Source organism: Lithobates pipiens, unplaced genomic scaffold (assembly GCF_037356315.1).
Source record: "Lithobates pipiens isolate NorthernLeopardFrog02 unplaced genomic scaffold, aLitPip1_a1.2 Scaffold_22, whole genome shotgun sequence".
NCBI lineage: Eukaryota > Metazoa > Chordata > Amphibia > Anura > Ranidae > Lithobates > Lithobates pipiens.
This window is the reverse complement of record NW_027507784.1, coordinates 85,173,370-85,197,479: the sequence shown is the minus strand read 5'-3', so window position 1 is coordinate 85,197,479 and position 24,110 is coordinate 85,173,370. Positions and strand designations below refer to the sequence as shown.

Genomic DNA, 24,110 nt, shown 5'->3' with positions numbered 1-24,110 from the left:
TTTAGCACCTCTCTTCCCACGTACTGCCTCTATCTTGGCAACGAACGAATTGTGGACCGCCGTAAGGGTGTCCATAGGGACCGCGCAGTCCGCAGGTGACCCGGTTGCAATTGCCTGGATTTTGGGGGAAGAAACACCAATTTCTGAAGCCATGCTGACCCTACCCTGTCTGCCACCCGAAGGGGACTTAGGACTGTGACAGTCCCACCCTCCTGCTGCTGCTGTCTGAGGGGCTCTAACCCGTTGGACTCACCACCCTGTGCCATTCCGCGCTGTATTACCGCAATGCCTGATGATCCCCAGCGCTCCCAGATGCAGAGATAGCAAAAAACGGTGTCGGTGGCTGGCCGGTCGCACGATCAGTGAACGATCTGTGGGCAATCAAACGCGTGTTCAGAACACAGGATAACCTTCCCAGTGCTCTGTGATGACGAAACAGGAAGCAGAGGGCACAGGGGCAGCTGCTAGAGCACAAAAACGTGGTCCGGCTACAAGAAGATGGCCACCGGTGTTCTCAATAGGGAATAACCAGGGAAATGGCTGCCTGAAGCCAGTCTGACCCTTGCCCATACATAAAATGGCCACCGAACAGCGCTATGGGGGACTAGAGAGAACATGTGGCAGGCACAGCGCTGCACCTACACAGGGGCATGACTACACAGGCATCCAGCGGGATAACCTGCAGGACCCAGGCACCCAGCACAGCTAAAACCCCCAGGTGAGAGCCCAGGCGCACACACACACCGCTCAGCACATGTACAGCCCCCCTCATGGGGGGAGGAGGGAGTCAGGGACAGGGGGAGAGAAGAGAGGGGGGTGAGGGGGGCCCCCGAATCGACCTCCCAGGGAATGCCCAGCTGCTCCACCCCGACAGGCAGGGAGAGCTGTACTTACCAGTCCTGCAGCTGGCAGACATTGCACGGTAGTCAGCTCCTGATCAGTACAGGGAAGACTACTGGCATTGGCATACTGTGAGGCAGACATCAGTAGCCCGGTCATACGTACACCCCGGAGCATAAAGCTCACCGACCACCTCTGGAGCCGAGGTATGTCATGGCCTGCCGAGCCATAGCTGTGACCTGCACATGCTCGATGGCCAGACTGGGGAGACTACAAGGATAAGTGAACCAGCCTGTCACCCAGCTGGCTATTGATAGATCACAGGATTATTCATCTTGCACAAAAAACCAAGCTTCTGCACCACGGACCTATGGACCCACAGGGTTCCTAGGTCTATCTCCTCACTAGGCAAAATAAAACGGAGTTCTGCTAGAGCAGGCTGTGGGGTTGTAGCCTAGGGACCGCCCCACTTTTAGTTCTGAAGTGTGGTATTACAACTTGCCTAGTAATCTCCAGCGATAGGGCTGACAACCCATTTTGTTACAGAGAGGAGCTGTGTCGGTTGGTGAATATAAGAGAAAAATTATTTTATTTTTATTTTAATCACTTCAATACCAGGCAGTTATACCCCCTTCCTGCCCAGGCCAAGTTTCAGCGCTGTCGGATTTTGAATGACAATTGCGCAGTCATGCAATGCTGTACTCAAACTACATATTTATCTTTTTTTTCCTCCACAAATAGAGCTTTCTTTTGGTGGTATTTGATCACCTCTGCGTTTTTTTTTATTTTTATTTTTCGCTAAACAAATAAAAAAAGGGCAAAAATTTTGAAAATTTTTTTTTCTTTATTTCTGGTATAAAATTTTGTAAATAAGTAAGTTTTCTCCTTCACAGGCGGCACCTGATGGGGCGCTTTGGAAACCACAGCATTAGAAAGTAAAAACACACCAGAACAAGTGTTGCAAGTACTTTTATTGTAATCGTGAATATAAGCGTTTTTCTTTTTACAAAAAAAAAAAAAACTGTGAAAACTAGTTCTTATTACAAAGAGATCAAAAGTGGGTGTTGCACCGTTCATCCCAAACATTTAACCTGCAACTATTTTATTTTTTTACAATCACAGTTCAGGGATTCTTAAGAGATCAAACAACAGTCTGAAAGGAAGTCATATTACAAGCTTAGAACCAAGTGAATGAGCGCCCCCCCCCCCCCCCAAAAAAAAAAAAAACGTTCATGTAAATATTCAGTTTAAATTAGCTACATTCCAGGAGCATAAAAATGTTTTAGTTGGGTTTTCTTTTAAAGCAGCCACAACCTGAGCAGACAAGCCTTTCCCTTTGCCACCATGCTGTAGAGAAGGACCCTATATTTGAGGAAGCAGTGGTCTCTCTGCAGAGGTCTGACACAGCCCTGTTCTGCAATCAACAGATCTCATGCTTGCTGCTCAATGGAGAACTCTACATCCTACTCAAAAAGGGGTGTGTAGGACGTCTACAGAGACTACCAATTGGAACACTGAAGCTGGGCATTGTGAACAATAGGAGCCGTACAGCAGACATGAGGGAGGCGGATATTAAAACCCAGTAAATTGTATAGAACATCTATCTAGACAGATAGAACTTTTCGACTTACCATATATCTTTATTTCATCACTTTCAACATCTTTTCTTTTTTTTTTTAATACGAACATAGCATATAAATGTTACCTTATCGGCAAAGATATAATCAGGATCACTCTTGTATTCCATCATTACATATGGGGCTCGTGGTTCTGTGATAAGCATTTAAAGCAGAACTCCAGACACATTTTTTTTTGTAGACGTGGAGAGTGAAGAGGGATCTTAATTTGACCTGACTTGGGTTCAGTAACGCTGCCGCGAGCTGAAAGTCATTAGACTTTGCCAGGCAACTTGAGTACTACTTAATGTGACTGAGGCAACTTTTAGGTAGTACCTGGGTAATCTTCCTGTAATGTCAGATCCAAATCACATCAATATAGATGAGGATCCGACTTAGAGGCAGCTTCCATTAAAGTCTATGGGCACAAGCCGGATAGAAGTCACCTTGCAGTAGTACTGGAACCTTTTCTAGAGTTAAGGCCCGTACACACGCTGGGACTTTTTGACAACAAACATGCAAATTTGTTGTTTTGGAGCAACATCCGACCGTGTGTATGCTCCATCGGACAAACTTTTTCCGTTTTCATCGGACTTTTGTTGGCTGTGCGAACGGACAAACTTTTTGACAACATAAGTCCGATGGAGCAAAGTCCGATCGTGTGTACACAAAACCATCGGACTTTACAAACACGCATGCTCAGAATGAATGCAAAAGATCAGACAACAATGCAGAAGTTGACCAAAGGTGGCGCTGGAGTAATTGAACGTCCTCTTTTGAAGTGTCCAGCTGGAGTTCCACTTTAACCACTTGCCGACCAGCCACCGCAGTTGTACTGCGGGCAGAATGGCATGGCTGGGCGAAACAACGTTGTTACGTCTCTTAGCCCTGGGGCCACTACGGGCGCGCGCTGCTCGCCCCCGGTGTTGATGCGAGTGCCTGGCGGTCACGATCGCTGCCGACACAGAGAACCGGGATCTGTGTGTGTGTAAACACACAGTTTCCGGTTCTCTGTATGAACAGACGATCAGTCTCTTCTCCCTTCAAAGTATGAACAACGATCTGTCATCTCCCCTAGACAGTCCCCTCCCCCCTTCAGTTAGAACACACACTAGGAACACAATTTAACCCCTTTCCCTGCCAGTGACATTTTTACAGTAATCAATGTATTTTTATAGCACTGATCACTGTATAAAATGCCAATGGTCCCAAAAACGTGTCAAAATTGTCCGATGTGTCCGCCATAATGTCACAGTCCTGATAAAAACGCAGATCGCTGCCATCACTAGTAAACAAGCAAAAAAAAAATGTATATATTTATATTAATTATTATGCAATTTCAAAGCCACAGTCAATGTGAAGGAGGGCTTAGTTACATTTTAACCACTTGCCCCACGGGAAGATTTACATCTCTACCCCCCCATGACCAGGCCATTTTTTGCTTTTTGCCATTGTTACTTTGACAATTGCAGCATCATGCAACGCTGTACGCAAATTAAATTTATGTCACCCCCCCCCAAATAGAGCTTTCTGCTGGTGGCATTTGATCACCTCTGCATTTTTTATGTTTTGCGCTATAAACAAAAAAAAAAAAACTGACAATTTTTTTTATACTAGTAATGGCTGCGATCAGTGACTTATAGCGGGACTTCAATATTGTGGCGGACAAAATAAAAATATGCAGTCACTGTACTAATGAGGGGGGGGGGGGAGAAAAAAAATGGATGATGTGGCTTGCAGCGGGGACAACGCAGGCTTCGTTTGCAGGCAAGTGTCAAATAACGTGCCAGTATGTGATGCATACAAGCACATTATGCCTTTACTTTGCAGGGACGAAAAACCCGCCAGGGTTTACTTCCTCTTTAAGACAGCTCTCATTGACTAAAATGGTATTTTACATGTCACGCGACTTGGGGTTGCAGAAGTCGGATCCAGAGTCGCAGCAGCATGAACCCAGCACAATACAGTGACAAAAATGTGCAAGTCACTGTACTATTGACACCGGCTGGGAAGGGGGTTAACATCAGGGGCAATCAAAGGGTTAACTGTGTGCCTAGCCAGTGTTGTACTGTACAGTGGGGAGGTGCTTTTACTAGGGAAACACATGGATCCATGTCGCTACGTTGAGGGAACACAGGATCCCTGCCTTCCCTACTGACAGAACGGCGATCTGCCCGTTTACTTGGCAGACTGCTGTCCTGCCTCTATATGGAATGATTGGCAGGTGGCGGCAGACATAAAGTGATTATACACAGCTGGAGCGAGCCACCGGTGGTGCACATTCGTGCCTGCTAACCGGAAGAGCTGGATCATGTATATATGTGATCCGGCACACAGCTGCTGCTACTGGGCGGACAGCAAGTGGTTAGGGTTCCTACATACCCAAAAGCAAGGTAGATGGAGGAACCCCTCCCTTCAGCTTATTGTACTCCCCCCACTTAGTGTCTGCAGCCACTGATCAAAAAGTTTTCCAGCATGCCCCTTTGATAGAAGTCTATCTAAGAATCAACATCTATCAAACAGCCACATGCAGATCGAAATGTCACCACTTTCTGCTTAACCAGGCCCAATTTGAGTCCATTATGTCCAGCTTTAGTGAAATGTGAAAGGTGTAGAGCTCAAAGCAAACAAAGTTAGCAAGGCAGCAGGCTAACAATAACGTAAAAGGACTTTGTCCCTCCATAACAAATTGCCAGTGTCTGCACACAGCCTAAACCCTCCCCGCCACATTGCCAGTGCCTCAGCTAACACCACGGGGCTTCAGAGTATGGGTGAGCACATGATCTCTGACACGCCAGTGCTCTGGCTTTAGCAGCCAATCACCAGGCTGAACACTATCACATTCGGTGGATGGGGTGCCATGACACGGTTCCCTTGTCTATCTTCTGACACCAGCAACACCAACACTTAGGCCTGGTTTACACCTATGCAGTTTGCTTTTGATCTGTTTCTGCAGTGCTTTTTGCACACAAGTTTTTGATGCATTTTTAATGAGATTTGCATTTTTTATGCTTTTTTTTTTATTTTGTCCAATTTCTTGTTGGGTGGATTTAAAAAAAACATTTTGGTGCACATACGATTTGAGCCATACAAGCATGTGAGGTCTGTGCGGTGCAATTTGAACCATACATTTATACATTTTGCAAGGCTAAAATCACATCTGCCCTGAAAAAAATTCCTGTCGATTCAAAATGCGGTGTTCCGCACACACTAGTGTGAACCCAGGCTGAACCCTACTGAACCAAAAACGTACTATTTTGCTTTTAAAGAAGACCCTTTCCAAAAACACAGAGGCTAAACAAATAAAAAACATACGTGAACGTGTCCTATTGGAAACCATGTTTAATATACTATGCGCTTTAGTGCATTTCTGAAAAATGCCTTAAAGGCATAGGTGTGAACCGAGACTTAGAAAGGAGAGGATACTGCATGAGGGAGGTGGTGGGGGAGCCTGGCTGAGGAATGGGGATATCAGACACAGTCACGGTGCCCGGTCTCTTTAGTGGTATTACCCTCTGGGGCCAAGAACCACAACTGTACCAAAAAAGATAAAGGCCAAGAAAAGATCAGCACATTGGTGAAACTATACCAATGCAAAGAAGAAAGAAAAAGCAGGGGAGGTACAGCAATGGGATCTCTGCAATTAAACTGCAAAAGTATGTAATGGGAATTAGAGAATTTTGACCCTCTACAAAGATAAATGTCACAAAAAGGTGTTTCAATAAAGTCACACAGCAATGGCATAAAAAGCATAAAACCTCACAGCAACCAGTCAGATTTCACTTCCATGAAGGTGGACAGTTTTTATTGGTTGCTGTGGGTTACTAGGCCCTGCATTGCTGACCATGTACCAACCTTATATTCTCAATTTTTATATAGCTTATTCCAGAAGATAATTTGGACCCATCACCCTTTCACTAAAGGAAAAAAAATAAAAATAAAGTAAAATTGTAACTATGAAATGTATATATGATGACTATAACCTGTGACCTTCTAGTGCCGATTTAATGAATAGGATGAGAGCAACTCTATTACACACACATTATATATATATATATATATATATATATATATATATATATATATATATATACACACACACACCATTCCAAACTAGTCCGACACTTGAGGCAGCCGTGTCCCTACCAATCTATTAAACCTAAATTCCGGGAATTCAACAACTTTGCAAAAAGTGCAGGCACACTATGGGGTTGATTTATTAAAAGGCAAATACACTCTGCACTGCAAATGAAAGTGCAGTCACTGTACATCTGAGGGGGAGCTCTGCCGATTGTATCATCCAATCATGTGCAAGTTAAAAAAAATAAAAAATTGTGTTTATTTTCCTTGCATGTCCCCCTCAAATCTACAGCAACTTTACTTCCAAGTGCGCTTGTAGTGCAAAGTGGATTTTCCTTTCGTACCCCCCTACGACTCCAATTTGGTGCATGTCACCTCCAAGACTTCTCTATTGCACCCCCATCCGGCTGTAAGGGGAGACGAGGACACACAATGCAGCTATGCCCACCCTCCCCTCCTGCTGTCCATTCACAGAAGCCTTTGTATATTGAGAATAAGTTCACATAATACAAAAGGCTTCTGCGAATGGGCAGAAGGAGGAGACAGGTGTTCATAGAAGTTCCAGCAACTCTGCTCTTTAAGGAACCAAGACCACAGTAAGCCGCCTCAGAGCTCCAGAAGTTATCTTCCTGGAGCACAAACAACCTGTTAAATGTGAATAATAGAGGCAGACATCTCGCTAGACTTAAGTAATTTTTTTTTTTTTTTTTTTGCAAAGTAGCCGAATTCTGCTTTAATGCAAAGCGTAATGCTAATGGACCATTGATCCTGACATACAACTTGAGTTTATGTAATAAAAACACCATTTATAAAATATTTCATATTAGAAAAATTTGTGGAATTCTGGACTTTCTGGTTAAGTGGAACTTTTGCCACTGTATTGCAGCAGGGACATCTCTTCTGCAGTAAAGCATTCTTACTTACAACCTTCTTTCAATGCACAGCTCAGTGGACAATTCATTTGCTGGGATGAATGAAGTGCAGTGCATGCACAGGAGTTGTGTCATCCAAGCACAGTCAATCAAGACGACCCAAGATCCTGAATGAGGCCTGGGTGTAAATTTCATAACTGGCGAGGGAGCTTGTGGAGGTCATTTTATTGGAGTGGAATATAGTTCAGATTTAAAGTGGTTGTAAACCCTTACAAACCACTTTGACCTACAGGTAAGCCTAGATTAAGGCTTACCTGTAGGTCCAAGAAATATCTCCTAAACCTATACGGTTTAGGAGATATTTACCCGAAGACAGCCACCGCTGTCTACGGCGCATGCGCCGTAGACATCGGCGCGCAGGTGCACTGGGTAAGCCGCAGATCGTGGCGATATGCCGCGAGTGTCGGCTCCCGTGCACATGCGCGGGAGTGACGTCATCGCTGCTCCGGCGAATCACAGCGCTGGAGCAGCGAGACCCACCAAGAAGATGGACGCTCGGAACTACAGGGGACAGTGGTGACTTCGCTGGCTCCTGTGTCAGGTAAGTGACACATAATGGACTACTATGGGATGCATAATAGACCATTATGCTTTACCTTTGCAGGGAATGAAAGAGGAAGTAAACTCATCAGGGTTTACTTCCTCTTTGAACCCACTATAGTTACCATGGCAAGTTGGCTGCTCTCCTCCAGGTACATGTATGATTTGACAATAGAAGTGTGCATACATGTTTAAGCAACAATTTTTGTCCCAGTCTGTGGAAACCACCCCCCCACTCTCAGAGCCAACCACCATCTAGTGTCTATGGCCAGCTGTACAGATGTGGTTTCAGGTGTTCTCACATAGCATACAGATTGCAAATGAAATGACATGCCTCGAGTGCAATTTTCAGATGCACTTCCTTATAAAAGTTAGGGTACCCCTAAACCAATGCACTAAAAAGTATGTGCATTTTTAACCACTTACCGCAAACCGCTATAGCTGTACGTCGGTATTTTGACGTAGAATACCGGTGTTATGGCAGCAGATAGCTGCCATAACCCTGGTAGTTTCTACAAGGACCGGCGGTCCAATTTGAGATAAAAGTGGTCTCTGCAGCAGATTCGCCACAGGATCACTTTCATCAGCGGTTCATCTTTCTACCCGGAGCCGCCGGTAGCGGTGGAGATAATCCGATGCTGTCCCCTCAGTAGCATGGAGCCAAGTGAGGGAAAGATGCCCCCCCCCCCCCCATTCGGCTCCATAACATTGGGTGACGGAAGCAACCTCAAACACCACTTGCCCCCAATTATTTTTTTTTTTTAATAAGACATTTAATTGCTTTCAAGTGTAAATGAGATCTGAGGTCTTTTTTTTTGCTACAGTATCCAACATTTGAACTCCTCTTTAAGGCTGCCATGTTGCAGCCGGAAGCATTTGTTCTTGGCATGAAATAGGACAGACATATCTATTTTATATATTGCTGATGCAAATTCAAGCTAATTTTATTGTAGATTTATCACGGTGTGCTTGAATGAGTAACTCAAGGGACATCTACAATAAAAACCATGTATTGCTGTGCCTTACCTCCATTTCACTGGGGCTCAAATGTGCAATAGCATAGTCACACTTGGGCATGTATAATCTTTTTAAAGACATACAGCAGCACAGGCAGGTGGACCCCCTCCAATGACGTTTACCAGTGTCTACAAGTGAGGATAATATGATCAACTATAAAAAAAAAAAAAAAAAAACCAAGTAGATGAGCAGAAAGTCTGATCCAGAGATGCACATCTCTTAGGACAGGAACTTCATCTCCCTCATCTTGCATTTCAAACATTTTTACATATTTTTGTAAAAGGTCAATTTGTTCTTTTACATAACCCCAAGCTGTAAAAAGGGTTTACAGGTAGATTAAAAAAAATAAACGCACACAAACATCCAACTAATCTTTCGGTTTGAACTAGCTATGTACATTTTAGGTGCATGAAAACAAAAAGTGTGCAAAGGCCAAGTTTGCTTTAAAAAGCAGGCAAAGCCAGAGTAGAGAGGCCTGCCCCCCTGCCAGAATTCTGTACTAAAAGACCCTTGCTTTGTGTGGATGCAGTGGTCTCTCTGCAGAGGTTCAACACTAAATCAGAGATAGAGCTCTCCAATCAGCAGGGAAACATGAGCTTTGCCAATTGGAAACGCTAGCTCTGACTCAGCAGGGGTTGTCAGGCCACTGCTTCCACACTGAAAGGAAGGGTCCTTCTCTGAGGCATTATTGGTAGGGGACAGGCCTCTATTCATTCTGCATATATGCATTCTTAACATAAGAAACATCACTAACAAACTAAAATGAAAAAAAATGTTTCTAACTTGTCCAGGTGGAATTGTTTTGTTCTTGTTAATATCACCCATACACATGTGCATTTTTTTTTTTTTTTTTTTTTAAATAAACCCTTAAAGAAAATTTAACATGCAACGTAAAGTGCGCTGACCTCCAATTTGCACTGCTGCTATTTAGCAAAATACTAAACGCCACATGCTTCATCCTAAAATATTAATTCCTATTTCAGTTACATCATATAAGAATAGAGAGAAGTGTGTGAATACAGAAATCTGTGAAATAACTAGCATAAAATACAATCTATTGTAGTTTACTTTGTGGCATCGTACAACGACCGTCCATCCCGACTACTGCAAGTTTCGTCAAGAGGGGGGGGGGGGCGAAACCTCCATGTTGGCTAACCTGGAACCAGTAAGGTTTTCAGCCTGCCCAAGCTTGTGTCTGCACCAATAGAGGTTTTAATCTTCAAGGAATCAGACAGAGGAGTCTCAGATTCGTGGCGTTGTTCAGGATATTTTATAGTGCAAGAATTTGGGCAGTTGGAACAGACTAGCAGGTCAGGGAAGCTGTAGAGATCCAGTCCAGGAAAGGCACGAACGAATGGCTGGTTGGAAGTGCAGCGTGTGGCGTTTTTTTGAGTGCTGGGTGGTTTTGGTTTGGAGCAGTATGGGCAGTACCGGCCAGGGGGTTGTAATTCCTCATCGTCAGTGCCGTCGGTGTCCTTGTAGGTAAGTGCTGTCAGCACAGAGCCCCAGAGATACAGTGCAGTAGCCGTAACACTTGACTTTCTCTCTGTGCACTCCTCTTCTAAGGAACATGGAAGAACAGTGGTAGGGGGAGCAGGGATTTCTTCAGCTGGAGCCGGAAAAAACAGAGGCACCGACAAATCTGGGGCTGGCTCTGTGATGTAAGGAAGCAACCTTGTCCCGTTTATCTCCCAGGTAGCCTTGTGCAGGACGGCAACTGAAGCAAATAAAGTGGCAACTCCGGTTAAGTAGACCAGGCCAAGTATACAAGCCAACTGGAAAGGGAAAGGAGAGAAGAAAAAAAAAAAAAAAAAAAAGGAGAAGCAGCTTTTATTCAATAGTTCAAATCTATAAAATCATCTAACAAAACGTCCTTTTTAATTTTATTTCTTACAGGTACTTATATAGCACTGTCAATATACGTAGCCCTTTACACATGTATTGTACATTTACATCAGTCCCTGCCCTCCTCAAGGTGGTTATAATCAGAGGTCCTTAACACCCATTCATACATACACAACATGGGGTCAATTTATACAGCCTTTTTTTGCAATTCCATTATTTGCCAAAGAAAGTTACACGCAACAGTCAAGAAAAATAGTAATTACAGTATCTCAAATAGAAATCAAATAGGTAAATAATCTGAGGTCAGGTCCGAGGACAATGAGCCCGGTGTTGCAGTTTTTTTTTTTTTTTTTTAGCATCTTCAAACCCGTTACCAGAGAGGTGAAGGTCACAAGGCATCAATATGTAGGACAGTATATTTTTATTATGTATGCCAAATAATTGAAATTGAGGTAGGACTAAAGGCAAAAAACAGTTTCACTTTGGACAGAGTAAGGAAGGGTTATAATCTCCAGATCTTTTTTTTTGTGCCCCCCCCCCCCCACAATTGGGGAGATTTTTATATCACTTCCTGTCCCTTAGCCAAAACAGGAAGTCAAATGAAATCCAAAGTGAGGGAATCTCTTGGTGTCACCAAAACCAGTATTTCCAGTGGAAGAATTCCCCTCTATTCCTGTTCTGGCGACAACCCAAAATTTTTAATTTTCTTTCACTCTCTGCAAAAAATAGTAAACAGGACAAATAGAGGTACATCTCAGGGACACTGACAGCAATAAAAACCTCACAAGTGTTCTAACCCCACCCCACTCTATTCAAAACTAAAAAGTTTTACCTTTATGTAAGAAGTACAACCAAAGCACATTTGGATGTACTTGTCCTGTGGATCACAGGGAGTGCAGTTCGTTCTGCACTTCTGTGCCCAGTTTTCAGCAGAAGCTGAAGCCTGCTGACTTCACAGAGCCGGTCCAGGCTGGGGAAAGATCACAACAGTATGGTTGGGAAAAATCCCAAGCAAGAGACCATTCACACCTCTACTGGTTACTGCATCTAAAGCAGTGGTTCTCAACCTCAGTGCTCAAGTTCCTCCAATGGGCCATGTTTTCAGGTTTTCCTTTACTTTGCACAGCTGCTTTAAATCAACGACATGGTATTGAGCTATTTTATCTAAGGTAAGTTCCCAAAACATGGCCCGTTGGGGGTACTTGAGGACTGAAGTTGAGAACCATTGATCGCACATGTTGTATACTGTAGCAGAATTCTTTTCCATAATTTTTCTGACTTAAATGAGTAGTACAGCCAAAGTGCTGTGGATCACAGGGGGTGCAGTTCATTCTGCACTCCTGTGACCTGTTTTCAGCAGAAGCTGAAGCCTGCTGACATCACAGAGCCAGGCCAGGTTGGGGAAAGATAGTGACAATACGGTCAGGCTCCACTCCCAACAACCCTGGACCGGTACCTGGCTCAGTCTCTCAGCGAGCTGCAGAGAGTCAGAGGCAGCTGCTCCCACCCTCTCCACAGCCCAGCACTCCAGTGATTCTATTCTTTTAACATCTTACAGTGATTTTAGTATGTTCACCTTGACAGGGATCAGGATATGATGGTGCAGTTAACCATTAGGCTTAAACTCATATGAAGTTTAGCTATGGGGTGGTTTAGATGGTGGCATTTGAAGGTGTCCGAGGTTCAAAACAGGGACCAACCTGACCAGGTGGAAAGCAGAGTCTATTCTATCAAGGTCTCCAGCCACCAAATTCTCCCCCCCACCCCCTTATTGATCATGCATGGTTGTCGCCCAAGTGGTCAAAACCACCTACACATTCTTAATGTGTATGTAAGCCTTTCTTAAAATCTCGACATGACATTGCACTGTTCCTTAAGAAATGCATACTGGTTACTTTTATTATTGGAAGACATTGCATCCACCCTAAAAACCAAGTTAGTCCCCACAAGTGCGATGCACTCTGACCACGCGGAACAAGCACAGCACATCCATCCTCGAGTGGTCAGTTTGCTTCCCCCTGGCTTCCCCTAATGGTATCTAAAGTAAAGAGAACCCTTTATTTGGTGCCAAACTTGAAGCAAATATGCAGCTCACCAGCACTCAGCATGTAGCCTGTAATTACTATAGGTCTAGAGTACAGCAGACTGCATGTGGAATAACAGAGGCTCTGGCAAGACTTAGTACTGTCAGTAACCGCATCAAGCACAGGGCTCGATCAGTTCCTGGGCTTCTGCTACAAAAGCACTCCAAAGAAGCACCCTGTAAGCAGAGCGCTGTAAACACAATGCATCTGCACAGAGTATACACAGAAGTGATCAGAGCCATGGGTGAGGCAGCCATAACTGGCGGTGACTGAGAAGATATCTGCAAGTGGGCAATCTGTAGCTTGATCTGTGCAGTGTATGTCATTGCTTTCCTCTCACATATGAACTCTCTTCTCTTGTTGGCCAAAGAAGTGCTATGCAATATTACCTATGCCTTCATTGTGGGACATGCTCTGTGTGAGGATGGCTCCTGGCAGGACAGGACTACTGTCAACCATATGTCATTATCATGCAGAGCACAACCAACAGTGGAAGATTGGTGAATAAATGGCATTGTTCCAGCTAGTGAGAGGGGAGCACAGACTGCCAGAAGTGCCAGCATTAACATACTGTATAATAGCGGCATTTAGTGGTCAATTACCAAATCCTCCACTAAATACACTTATATGGCAAATCTATGAAGATGCAATCACAATAAAATTACAAGGATTATTAAAAAAAAAAAAAAAAAAAACACTTACAAAATATATACTTTTAAGAAACCATTAAATGTATCCCTAAGTTACAATACAATTACAGAGCAAACTATTTAAATCTAACCCCATACTGAGAATATAAGGATATCAAGGAACTGGAGAAAGTGCAGAGAAGGACAACCAAACTGAGCTGGAGGAGCTCAGCTATTAGGAAAGATCAGAGGAACTGAATTTATTCTCTTGAAAAGAGAATATTGAAAGGGTGATATGATCACCATGTACAAATAGATAAGTGGTCCATATAGTGAACTTGGTGTTGCGTTATTCACTTTGAGGACAGAGGACAAGGGGGCACTATGTCTGGAGGAAGAGAGATTTCATCTTTAACCTCCCTGGCGGTACGATTATTTCGGATTTTAGGTGCTAAAAGCAGTACAATTATTTTGCATGAAAATTTGCCGTCTTATATTGTAGTCCTGTAATTCTTAGGAATAACTCTCTTAAATCTGTTCAGACTAGCAGGGATCCCGGGTATGATAAAGTTTTAAAAATGAAATCATAAAATTATAATATAATAAAGAACTATAAATAATTATACCAAATAATAATATAACAATAAAAATTATTCAATAACGTAATCAAATCAAAAACACTGAAATTTGCTCAGTTGCAGAATTGTCACTGTCATTACTTTTCCATATTTGATGACGGATTCCCCCACAAATCGCTCTCTTAATTCTGCGAGTGATTACAATTTATTATCGCTGTTTTCTAGCTGGTCCAAAATAATTTTTGATGTAAAGGGACAGTTTTGGTTGCTATGGACAATCTCCAGTTTCCAGGCAGAAAGAATAATATAAAACTGCATGCAGGACACTGGGCAGACCACTAGGGACAAAGGGGATGTGAAATAATTACATACAGCAATGTAATCTGTAAGATTACATTATATTGTGCGTTTTACTTTTTGAATATGGCGTCATTCTCCATCCCTGTGCGCCGCAACGCTCGCAGGGAACGGAGTTCGGCTCCGTGATAGATCCGGCGGAGGACGAGCCGCTCGTTCAGCGCGGGGACATCCCTGGATCCAGGGGAGAAGGTATGTAATCTCCTCCTGCATTCAGCGCTGCGGTCCCGAGTCTGGCTTGGGGTTACCGCTTTTGGTACAAAAATTCCACTCCGAGACAGACTCGGGAACACCGCCAGGGGGGTTAAATACGGAAAGGTTTCTTCACAGTAAGAGCTGTGATAATGTGGAATAGACTCCAACAAATGCTGGTTGTGGCCAGCTCAGTAGATTGCTTTAAAAAAAATGCCTGGATTCTTTCCTAGGTACAGAATATAACTGGGTACTGACATTTATAGGTAAAGTTGATCCAAGAAAAATCTGATTGCCGTTTTTTTCCCCGAGCATGAGTGTGCAAGGCATCGCCATTCGGTGAGTGTCTTACCAAAGGGGACACTGAGTGCACGCGGTGTGTTGAAAGTTTTGTAGATTTCACATCAGGATTTATTCAGCTTTCCTTGTTTCAGACAATCCAGTCCTATGTATGGACTATGTTTGCACAAAAGTTATTATTGTTTATGTATTAGTGTCGATCACTATCATCGGGTTTATTTTTTACTGCTTAGCACTACTATTTAGTTGATACTGTAAGGGTTCCATGCACACTGGACGTTAAAATAACGTTATAAAAATGGCAGTAGCTTTGCAATGAGTCTTTCAATGTTTTTGCAATAGTGTTTATTAGCGAGTTATTTACTTTAGTTTATACTATAAATGCTTATTTACCTTTATGGACACATCAGAGGTCTATTGGACTCTTAATGTCCCCCGTGACCGATCCAGACTTGCCATTTGCTTGGTCTCAGCCAGCCGGGATCCGAAAGTTCTGAATTTGAATTCTCCACAGAACTGTTCCCAGATGACTGCTACCAGGTTAACTGTACACAGGAAGGCTGCAGAATTTGGGTTCCTCAATTTACCTGTCCATCTTCTGGTAGTTTTTGATGGTCAGACACCCATGAAAAGACAGGCAAGCCTGGGGACAGCGTGTGATTTGGGCAAAAAGAAATAAAAAAAAAAGAAAAGAAAAGAGAAAGCATTCCTGAGTAGCTAAGGCTCTTGTGTGTGTTTAGGTTCATTGCTGGAAGGTGAACCTCCAACCCCAGGTTTAGGTCTCTTACAAACTAAAAACATGTCCTGTAGACATTGATGATAAAGTATAGAACAACAATGCTGCGTAGAGTTGTTGTGCCACATCCGATATAGAAACTACAAAAAACAGGACTCCTGGTGGTGGAATTTAGAAGCACATACAACCATAAGATAGAGTAAGAACAATTTTATTTATTAAATTGATATAAAACCATATAAAAATAATTTATACACACCAAAACAAATTATGCAATACAATGAAGCAAATCACCTATACAAGGTATGATCAGCTACAGAATTAATCACCCTACGTGTTTCGGAGCTAATGTGATCTCCTTCAGGGGTGGAGATAAAGCATGAAGTATGATTCTAGTGAAGGATATAAATGACAGGATATTAGAACCGGAACATCGTAGACCAGAAATAGTAATAGGTTATCTTCTCTGTTTGTACTTATATAATCAGATAGAATGTCATGAGAGTATAAAAAAAAATATTTGATTATGTTTTTAATCGATGTTTCTAATATCCTGTCATTTATATCCTTCTCTAGAATCATACTTCATGCTTTATCTCCACCCCTGAAGAAGGAGATCACATTAGCTCCGAAACGCGTAGGGTGATTAATTCTATAGCTGACCATACCTTGTATAGGTGATTTGCTTCATTGTATTGTATAATTTGTTTTGTTGTGTATACATTTTTATATAGTTTTATATCAATTTAATAAATAAAATTGTTCTTACTCTATCTTATGGTTGTACGTGGCTCTAAAGTCCTGTAGACATTATGCCACTTCTATAATCGAACACATTCCTCACCTTGGTGACTTGCTGGCAGAGATCATTGAAGACTTTCTGCCACAGGTCCTGTTCCAGAAGCACTGAGAGGTCTGTGTAAGTGAACCAGCCCCGCTTCATACCTTGCTGCTCTGCAACCCTGGGAAGGTGAGACAAAGAACCAGATTACACTTCCTGCAGTATAAAGTGCTCAGCAGCTTTGTAAGGGGATGGCATTATGGCTTTCACAAACACAAGGTAACAGAAAAAGAAGAACATACAGGGTTTACTTCCTCTTTAATACAAATACAAGGGAAGACTCAGGAAGTGGGGAACGACCTGGGCAATACAGACAGCACAGCAATAAAAAAAAACCAAACAAAGTTTTGTCTAGAGTTCCACATAGATAAAAGATACCCACCTGCCCTCCAGCCATCGCAGCACTTCAAAGAACTCCCCTGGATGTGTGTAGAGTCCCCAGTCCTGTATTCCCATATAAAGAAAGATTTTACATACACTCACACTAAAACAATATTCTACTTTTTCATAATTTAATTCTTTAATACAAAAAAAGAACAAACAGGCAGTTTATTACTAACATACAAATGGCTACAAAATTTACTATTCAGGAGATGAAAGTATCATTTAAGTTTTGGATAGAGTGGAGAGGAATTAGAACACCTGTCAGGTTTTTAATCCTAGTCTGTGCCCCCATTTGGGAGATTCACCAGAAAAGTAATAGAGGAAAAATATTCCACACGTCTTGCTTGGTTATAGGACAGGTAGTGAAGGGAAATCTCCCCAATGGGACACAGATGGCAAAAAATCTGACAGGGGCTACAATACTCCCTTGCTCTATCCAAAATAAATAAAATAAAAAATACATTTCGCCTATAGTTCTACTTTAAAACAGAGTTCCACTCCTTTTACAAGTTTATTAAAAGTCAGCAGCTACACTCTCCTGTCCCCCGGTCCAGCGACACGGCCGCCCGAAGCTTTGCCCCTCTCCTCCGCATCGACGCCACTGCAAGTGTGGGCACCCAGCTGCGACGGCCTGCGTGTCCCCGAAGATTGCAGAGAGGGAGGGGGAGAGGAGTCGCCGCCTAGGGAGAGAGGCGTTGCCTAGGTGGCGAGAGCAGGAAGTGGGAGCTGGGTACCTGTCAAAACTAGGTACCCCCCCCACAAAAAAAAAAAAAAAAAAGAAGGACATGCTAAATGTGGCATGTAAGGGGGCAAAGGGTGCTTAAAGCGGAGGTTCCACCTTGGGGGTGTAACTCTGCTTTAAAGAAGCTCCTGGGAGACCCACTTTAGGCTTAATGTACACTTGGGCGTAATGCACCGTGGCCAAACAGCAAAATTGTGGCGTGGTTTTGCATTTTTCCCCCACGGCCAGTGAACAAAGTGTTCCTATCCTGAGCGCGATTCTCCCACGTTCAGGAGAGGGAGGTTAAACCTAACCTAGCCACAGCAGCTCCTAAACTCTACTAAAAGCCTACGTGTACACTGACATACAGGCTTTTATGGAGTTGAGTTTAGGAGCTTTGGGAGAAAAAAATAAAAATAAACCACTCCTAAACTCAGCTTTGCAGGTAGTGTACATGAAGCTTTAAATTACTAGAAACAAATATGGTTTGTGTTTATGTTGACAGACTTCCTTTGTACACATTCCGTAACGCATAATAAAAAATAAAATAAATATTCTTTCACTCAAGTACAAACCATTAAATATGATTATTTTCTATTTTTGCATGCTGCCAGTAGGCAGTACTTTCAACCTACTTTTTGCATTTTCCTGACTCTCCTTAGCTCCTCCATTGAACAAAAACCTGGTTACAGAGCTCAATAGCTAATACTAACTACATCATGACTTCGATAAATGAGATCCTTCATATACCTCTTTCAAATCTAGTGTAACAAAGCAAGACATAGAATATCTGGAGTGGAAGAAGCAACTTACAATAGCCCGGAGGAAATTCATCTCCATAGTGTTCACTGTCTGGACGTCCAGTTTCCCAGCTGCTGCCCATTCGTCATTAAAAACCTCTTCCTCTTCGCCTTCATCGTACAGATACTTACTGGCAACCATCTGTAACCAGACATGTCATTTAAGATAAATGTGATCCATAGTCACCGAACAGGGTGGATAGAAATCAATGATTAAAAAAAAAAAAAATTAAAAAGTTTGACTTTTATCAAATTTATTTTAATAAAATGCTTTTGCAATAAAAATCTATCTAAAGATAGTTTTCTATTTAGGAAACATTAATAATTTTGTTTATTCAGCATGAAATTGAGCTAAAAGGCTTTATATTCTGCAATATTTACAGTAACCATGAGATAAACCAAAGTTCAGGAATATTCCTTTATCCCATTGTTCTGCAAATCTATGTACACTACAAACTGTATGATTGAATCGGTTCTGATATTGCTGTTTTACTAACCTGACCGCTTATTATTCTAAATGGAAAACCTTAAATTTTCTTTGCAAATATTAACGATTCTAACTACCAGCAAGAATAAGTCCCTACATTTAAAGAGCACCTGTCATTTCATATCCATCAAGGCAGTGCCTGTTAGCGGGCATCCACTCACCTGCTGCCGCCAAGTCCCTCACGTTGTGTTACTGCCGCATCACCAGCCGTCCCCCATTAAAGTGAATGGGACTCTGAGTCAACAGCGGGTCAGGGGATAGGGACAGAGATGACAGTTGCCCTTTAAAAAATATATGATTTAAATCAAGCCTTTTTACTAGTGATTTAAATAAAATTCACCCTGCTGAACGATGAGCAGTCGCCCATACAGCACTGATCTCTTTTCAGAACCACAAGGAATGCCACAGGAAAAGCTGGTTCTCTTTGCAGCAGTTCAAATTCTCACTCCTTACAGAGTGGACCTCGGCCATTTAACTTTGTTGTTCATTTTTATCCAGTAGATACCAACCAAACCACGACACCACTCTCGTAAGACAGTCAATTAACCACTTAAAGAGAAAGGAAACCCCACCGAAAAAAAAAAAATCGTAATTTTCAATTGTTTGTATTCTACTAAACATCAGCATTCATAGGATCTATATTTTTTCACAAATCGAGCGTTATAAATACCTTTTTTATAACATATAAAAATCTGTGTCTTCCGGGTATCGCCTGCGCCATTGCTACGTCTGGTTTTCCTCTCCTTCGCGGACGTCATTTCTGCCCTTAGTTTGAGTCCCCTCAAGAAATCTCGCCCAGCGCCGTAGCGTCATAACAATCCTAACCAAGCCTCGATCTCGGTTGCCGTTACTAAGGCAACAAAGCATTTCAAGTGTCTCTCTCTCTCTCTCTCTCTCTCTCGCTCTGCTCTATGATTCATTCCCCTGCGTGACGTCTTGTTCAGTCACAAGGGGGAGTTATCAGGAAGAGCAGGGAGATGTATACATCGCGAGACTTCTCCTCTGCCGCTCTGAGGAGAATGTCACGTACTAGCAAAGGCCGAGAAGCAGGAAAGACACAGGCGGCAATACAATATATGCCGTGCTCGCAAGTCCATACTGTGCAAGCACGCATGACGTAATGGACATCAAAATGGCGGTTTTTACGAAAATGACACAAGTGCGTGCACTTTCTCAGGCAGCGATCAGCTGCCTGAGAAAAGTATTATCTACCTAGCTAAACATGTTTAGGAGGGTTTACAACCACTTTAAGCCCCGGACCAATTTGCAGCCAAAGGACCAAGCCCCTTTTTTCGATTCGGCACTGCGTCGCTTTAACTGACAATTGCGCGGTCGTGCGACGTGGCTCCCAAACAAAATTAACGTCGTTTTTTGCCCCACAAATAGAGCTATCTTTCAGTGATATTTGATCACCTCTGCAGTTTTTATTTTTTGCGCTATAAACAAAAATAAAGCGACAATTTTGAAAAAAAAAGCAATATTTTTTACTTTTTGATATAATAAAATATCCCCAAAAAATATATAAAAAATTTTTTTTTTTCCTCCGTTCAGGCCGATACGTATTCTTCTACATATTTTTTGGGGAAAAAAAATAAAATCGCAACTAGCGATTGATTGGTTTGCGCAAAAGTTATAGCGTTTACAAAATAGGGGATAGTTTTATAGCATTTTTATTAATATAAAGCAAATAGTACATGGATAAAAATCAGTTCATGTCCTGAAAATATCAGTACTAACACAGCGCTAAACAATAAACAAATTAAAGTCCCAAATAACAGCATAAAAATCCAAAAGGAGATTGTGCAGAAAGGGTGACAATGATGGTATAATCAACGCTGTGAGGTGATAATAATGTTCATCAAAAAGTGCTGTAACTACTCCATCCACCAGGATTGCACCAATATTTCACCGCGTGAAGTTCGTATCCCCTCAGGGGGTTAAACTCACCAGATATAAGAATAATAAGCGCCTTTAAGGGAATAATCCTGTTTTTATATACCGCAATTCAAATGTCTTCCACCAGGGTTCGTCTGCCAAACACGCTTCCTTGCTTGCTTCTGGGCTCTCACTCTCTCTTTCTGCTACACCCTATCTTCTCTCTTCTCGTGCCAGATGCAGACATTATACCATCATTGTCACCCTTTCTGCACAATCTCCTTTTGGATTTTTATGCTGTTATTTGGGACTTTAATTTGTTTATTGTTTAGCGCTGTGTTAGTACTGATATTTTCAGGACATGAACTGATTTTTATCCATGTACTATTTGCTTTATGACTTTTTCTACTTTAACGGCTGCTGCCCTATAGACCCTCGAGACTAATTCGATAGGTCGTTATTATATCTGTTTACTATTTTTCTGAATGTTTGGTCTGCTGAAATAGCCGCTGAGTGGGGTACTGTGGGCCTATCTTATTTTTTTTTTTTTATTCTTTATTTAAATTTTTCATTTAAGTTGCGTACAAAACATAATCAAGTATTATAAAAGAAAACCATAGGACCAAAATACATTCATGCCCTTAAATTTTTCACATTATCCTGGTTTTCTTTCTTTACTTCTCGAGTTCTTCTAAAATATTTCCCTCCCACCCCTCTCCCCACCCCTACCGACCCATTACCTCGTTAAAAATCATAGATTGTCTAAAGATTTTCCAGTATTTCCATTTCACATGGAATCTCTTTCTTTCTCTTTCTTCCTCCATTCCCAGCCCTTCAATACTATACATTTCCTCAACTTTTCCTAGCCATTCCTTTACTTTGGGTGCTTCTATTTCTTTCCATTTTTTCGGAATCAGGCTTTTTGCCACGTTTATTAATGAGCTTGTGAGGGAATTCCTATACTCCTTAATTGGGGTATCTACTGCATGGAATAGGCATAACCATGGGTTCTCAGGTAACTGTATTTTAGCTATTACTTCTATATATCTTATTATTTCTCTCCAATATTCTTTAATCTTGGGACAATCCCACCATATATGGGCCAAACTTCCCGTTTGTCCACAATTCCTCCAACATTTCCCAGATTGTCCCTCCTGGTACTTTGCCATTATATCTGGGGTCCTATACCATCTTACTAAAATTTTATAATTTGTTTCTATCATCTTACTATTTTCCGTGGATCTGTGCACCATCTTCAATATTTTTTCTATATTTTGGTTTTCACCCCGTGCTCCTATCTCTTCTTCCCATTTTTGAATGAAAGTTGGTACCTCCGCTTCACATTCCCGTCTCAAGACCTTATAAAGCTGGGCAATACCTGCTCTTGGGGATTTCCCCTCACATATCCGCTCCAAGGCAGTCAAATTTTCTCCATCTCTAAGCGGTTGTGGTAGTCTTGAGACGAAATGTCTAAGTTGCAGGTATCGCCACTCATTCAAACCCATCCAATCATTTTCTTTCTGTAATATTGCTAGTGTTTTCAATTTCCCCTCTTTAATTATGTGTCGTAATTGCATATTATCTTGTTTTATCCATTTCCCTCCTATTGTACTTTTACCAGGTGCAAAAAAATCATTATCTTTTAAATAAATTAAAGGGGAATTATATTTCCACTTATTATGTTTGTGTATTCCCTCCCATACTCTAAACACATTTTTTGTGACCAAAGGTGTTGTCTTCCCTAGTGATCTATATTTTAAAGGAGTCCAGATTTCTCTACCTAAATTTGTGCCTGATAAACTGTGTTCTATTTTTCCCCATCTTTTTTTACTTTCTAATTTTGCCCATTCCACCACCCGTGTTAACACTGCTGCTTCGTAATATTTTCTAAAGTCTGGGACATTCAGACCCCCCTCGTCTTTTCCCTTTTGCAAAGTCTTCAGTGGGATTCTAGGTTTCTTGTTGTTCCAGATAAATTTAGAAATTAAAGAATTTATCATTTTAAAATATAGGGGGGGGATATATATTGGTAATAGCTGAAATTTATAAAGGATTTTAGGTTGAATAATCATTTTTAAGGCATTAATTCTTCCTAACCATGACAGGGGCTTTGTTCTCATTCTCCTTATTTCTTCTCTCAATTCTTCTAGAAGGGGGATATAGTTTATTAGGTACATTTTTTCTATTGATGCAGTCAGTTTAATCCCTAAATATTTAATTTCCTTTTGCCATAGAAATGGGAATTCTCTCTTAATGTCAAGTTCTTCTCTCGGATTTATATTTACGTTTAAGATTTCTGACTTGCTTGGGTTGATTTTAAAGTTAGATAATTCTCCGTATTCCTGTAAAGCCTTTAACAAGTTTGGCATGGAGATTCGTGGGCTGGATACATAAAACAGAATATCATCCGCGAATGCGGCTGTCTTATGTATTTCCCCCTCTATCTCAACCCCCTTTATATCTGGGTTTCTCCTTATCGTCTCCAGGAGTGGCTCCAATGCCAGAACGAACAATAGGGGGGACAGCGGACACCCCTGTCTAGTCCCATTGTTCATTCTGAAGGCTGTTGATAGTACCCCATTAACTCTTACCACTGCCTTGGGGCTGTTATATAGTGCCTTTATCCACTTCAAAATTTTGGGACCAAACCCCATTCCCCTTAGGGTACCCATCATGAATCCCCAGTCTACTCGGTCAAAAGCTTTCTCAGCATCTATTGATAGGAGTAGACTGGGGATTCTACTCTCCTTCATCCTCTGAAGCAGTAATAATGACCTTACTCCATTATCTTTTCCTTCTCGCCCCTCAATGAATCCCACCTGATCTGCATGGACTAAGCTAGGCATTAACTTCTTTATTCTAGCGGCCAATATTTTTGCGAACAATTTAATGTCCGTATTGAGTAGTGAGATCGGTCTATAGTTTGAGCATATTGTATTCTCTTTTCCCTCTTTCAATATCGTGGAGATTGTCGCAGTGGAGGCCTCCTCGCTCAGTCCATATTTTGTACCTAGTCCATTATAATATGCACATAAAATTGGGGCTAGTATGTCTCCAAACTTTTTTAGATATTCTATTGTATAGCCATCAGGCCCTGGACTCTTTCCTCCTTTGGTCTCTTTTATTGCCTGTATTACTTCTTGGACTGAGATTGGATTCTCCAATTCCTGCGCCAATTCCCCCGGTATTCTAGGGATATTTGCTTGAAATATATAGTCTTTGATTTTTCCCCTTCTCTTCATCTCTTGCTTTTCTG

General features: G+C 41.9%; 1 protein-coding gene across 1 annotated transcript in view; it reads right to left on the bottom strand.

Annotated features, from left to right (window-relative positions):
- Positions 1–1,793: 1,793 nt before the first annotated feature.
- The window catches only part of CNPPD1 (cyclin Pas1/PHO80 domain containing 1), a 41,826-nt gene continuing 19,509 nt past the window's right edge, over positions 1,794–24,110 (bottom strand). Inside the window, exons 5-8 of the mRNA XM_077447828.1 lie at positions 18,506–18,634; positions 16,970–17,031; positions 16,591–16,708; positions 1,794–10,800 (exon numbers count right to left, since the gene is read on the bottom strand). Of these exons, the coding sequence (XP_077303954.1) occupies positions 10,177–10,800; positions 16,591–16,708; positions 16,970–17,031; positions 18,506–18,634 (933 nt within the window). The 3' untranslated portion in view covers positions 1,794–10,176. The remainder of the gene's footprint in view (positions 10,801–16,590; positions 16,709–16,969; positions 17,032–18,505; positions 18,635–24,110) is intronic.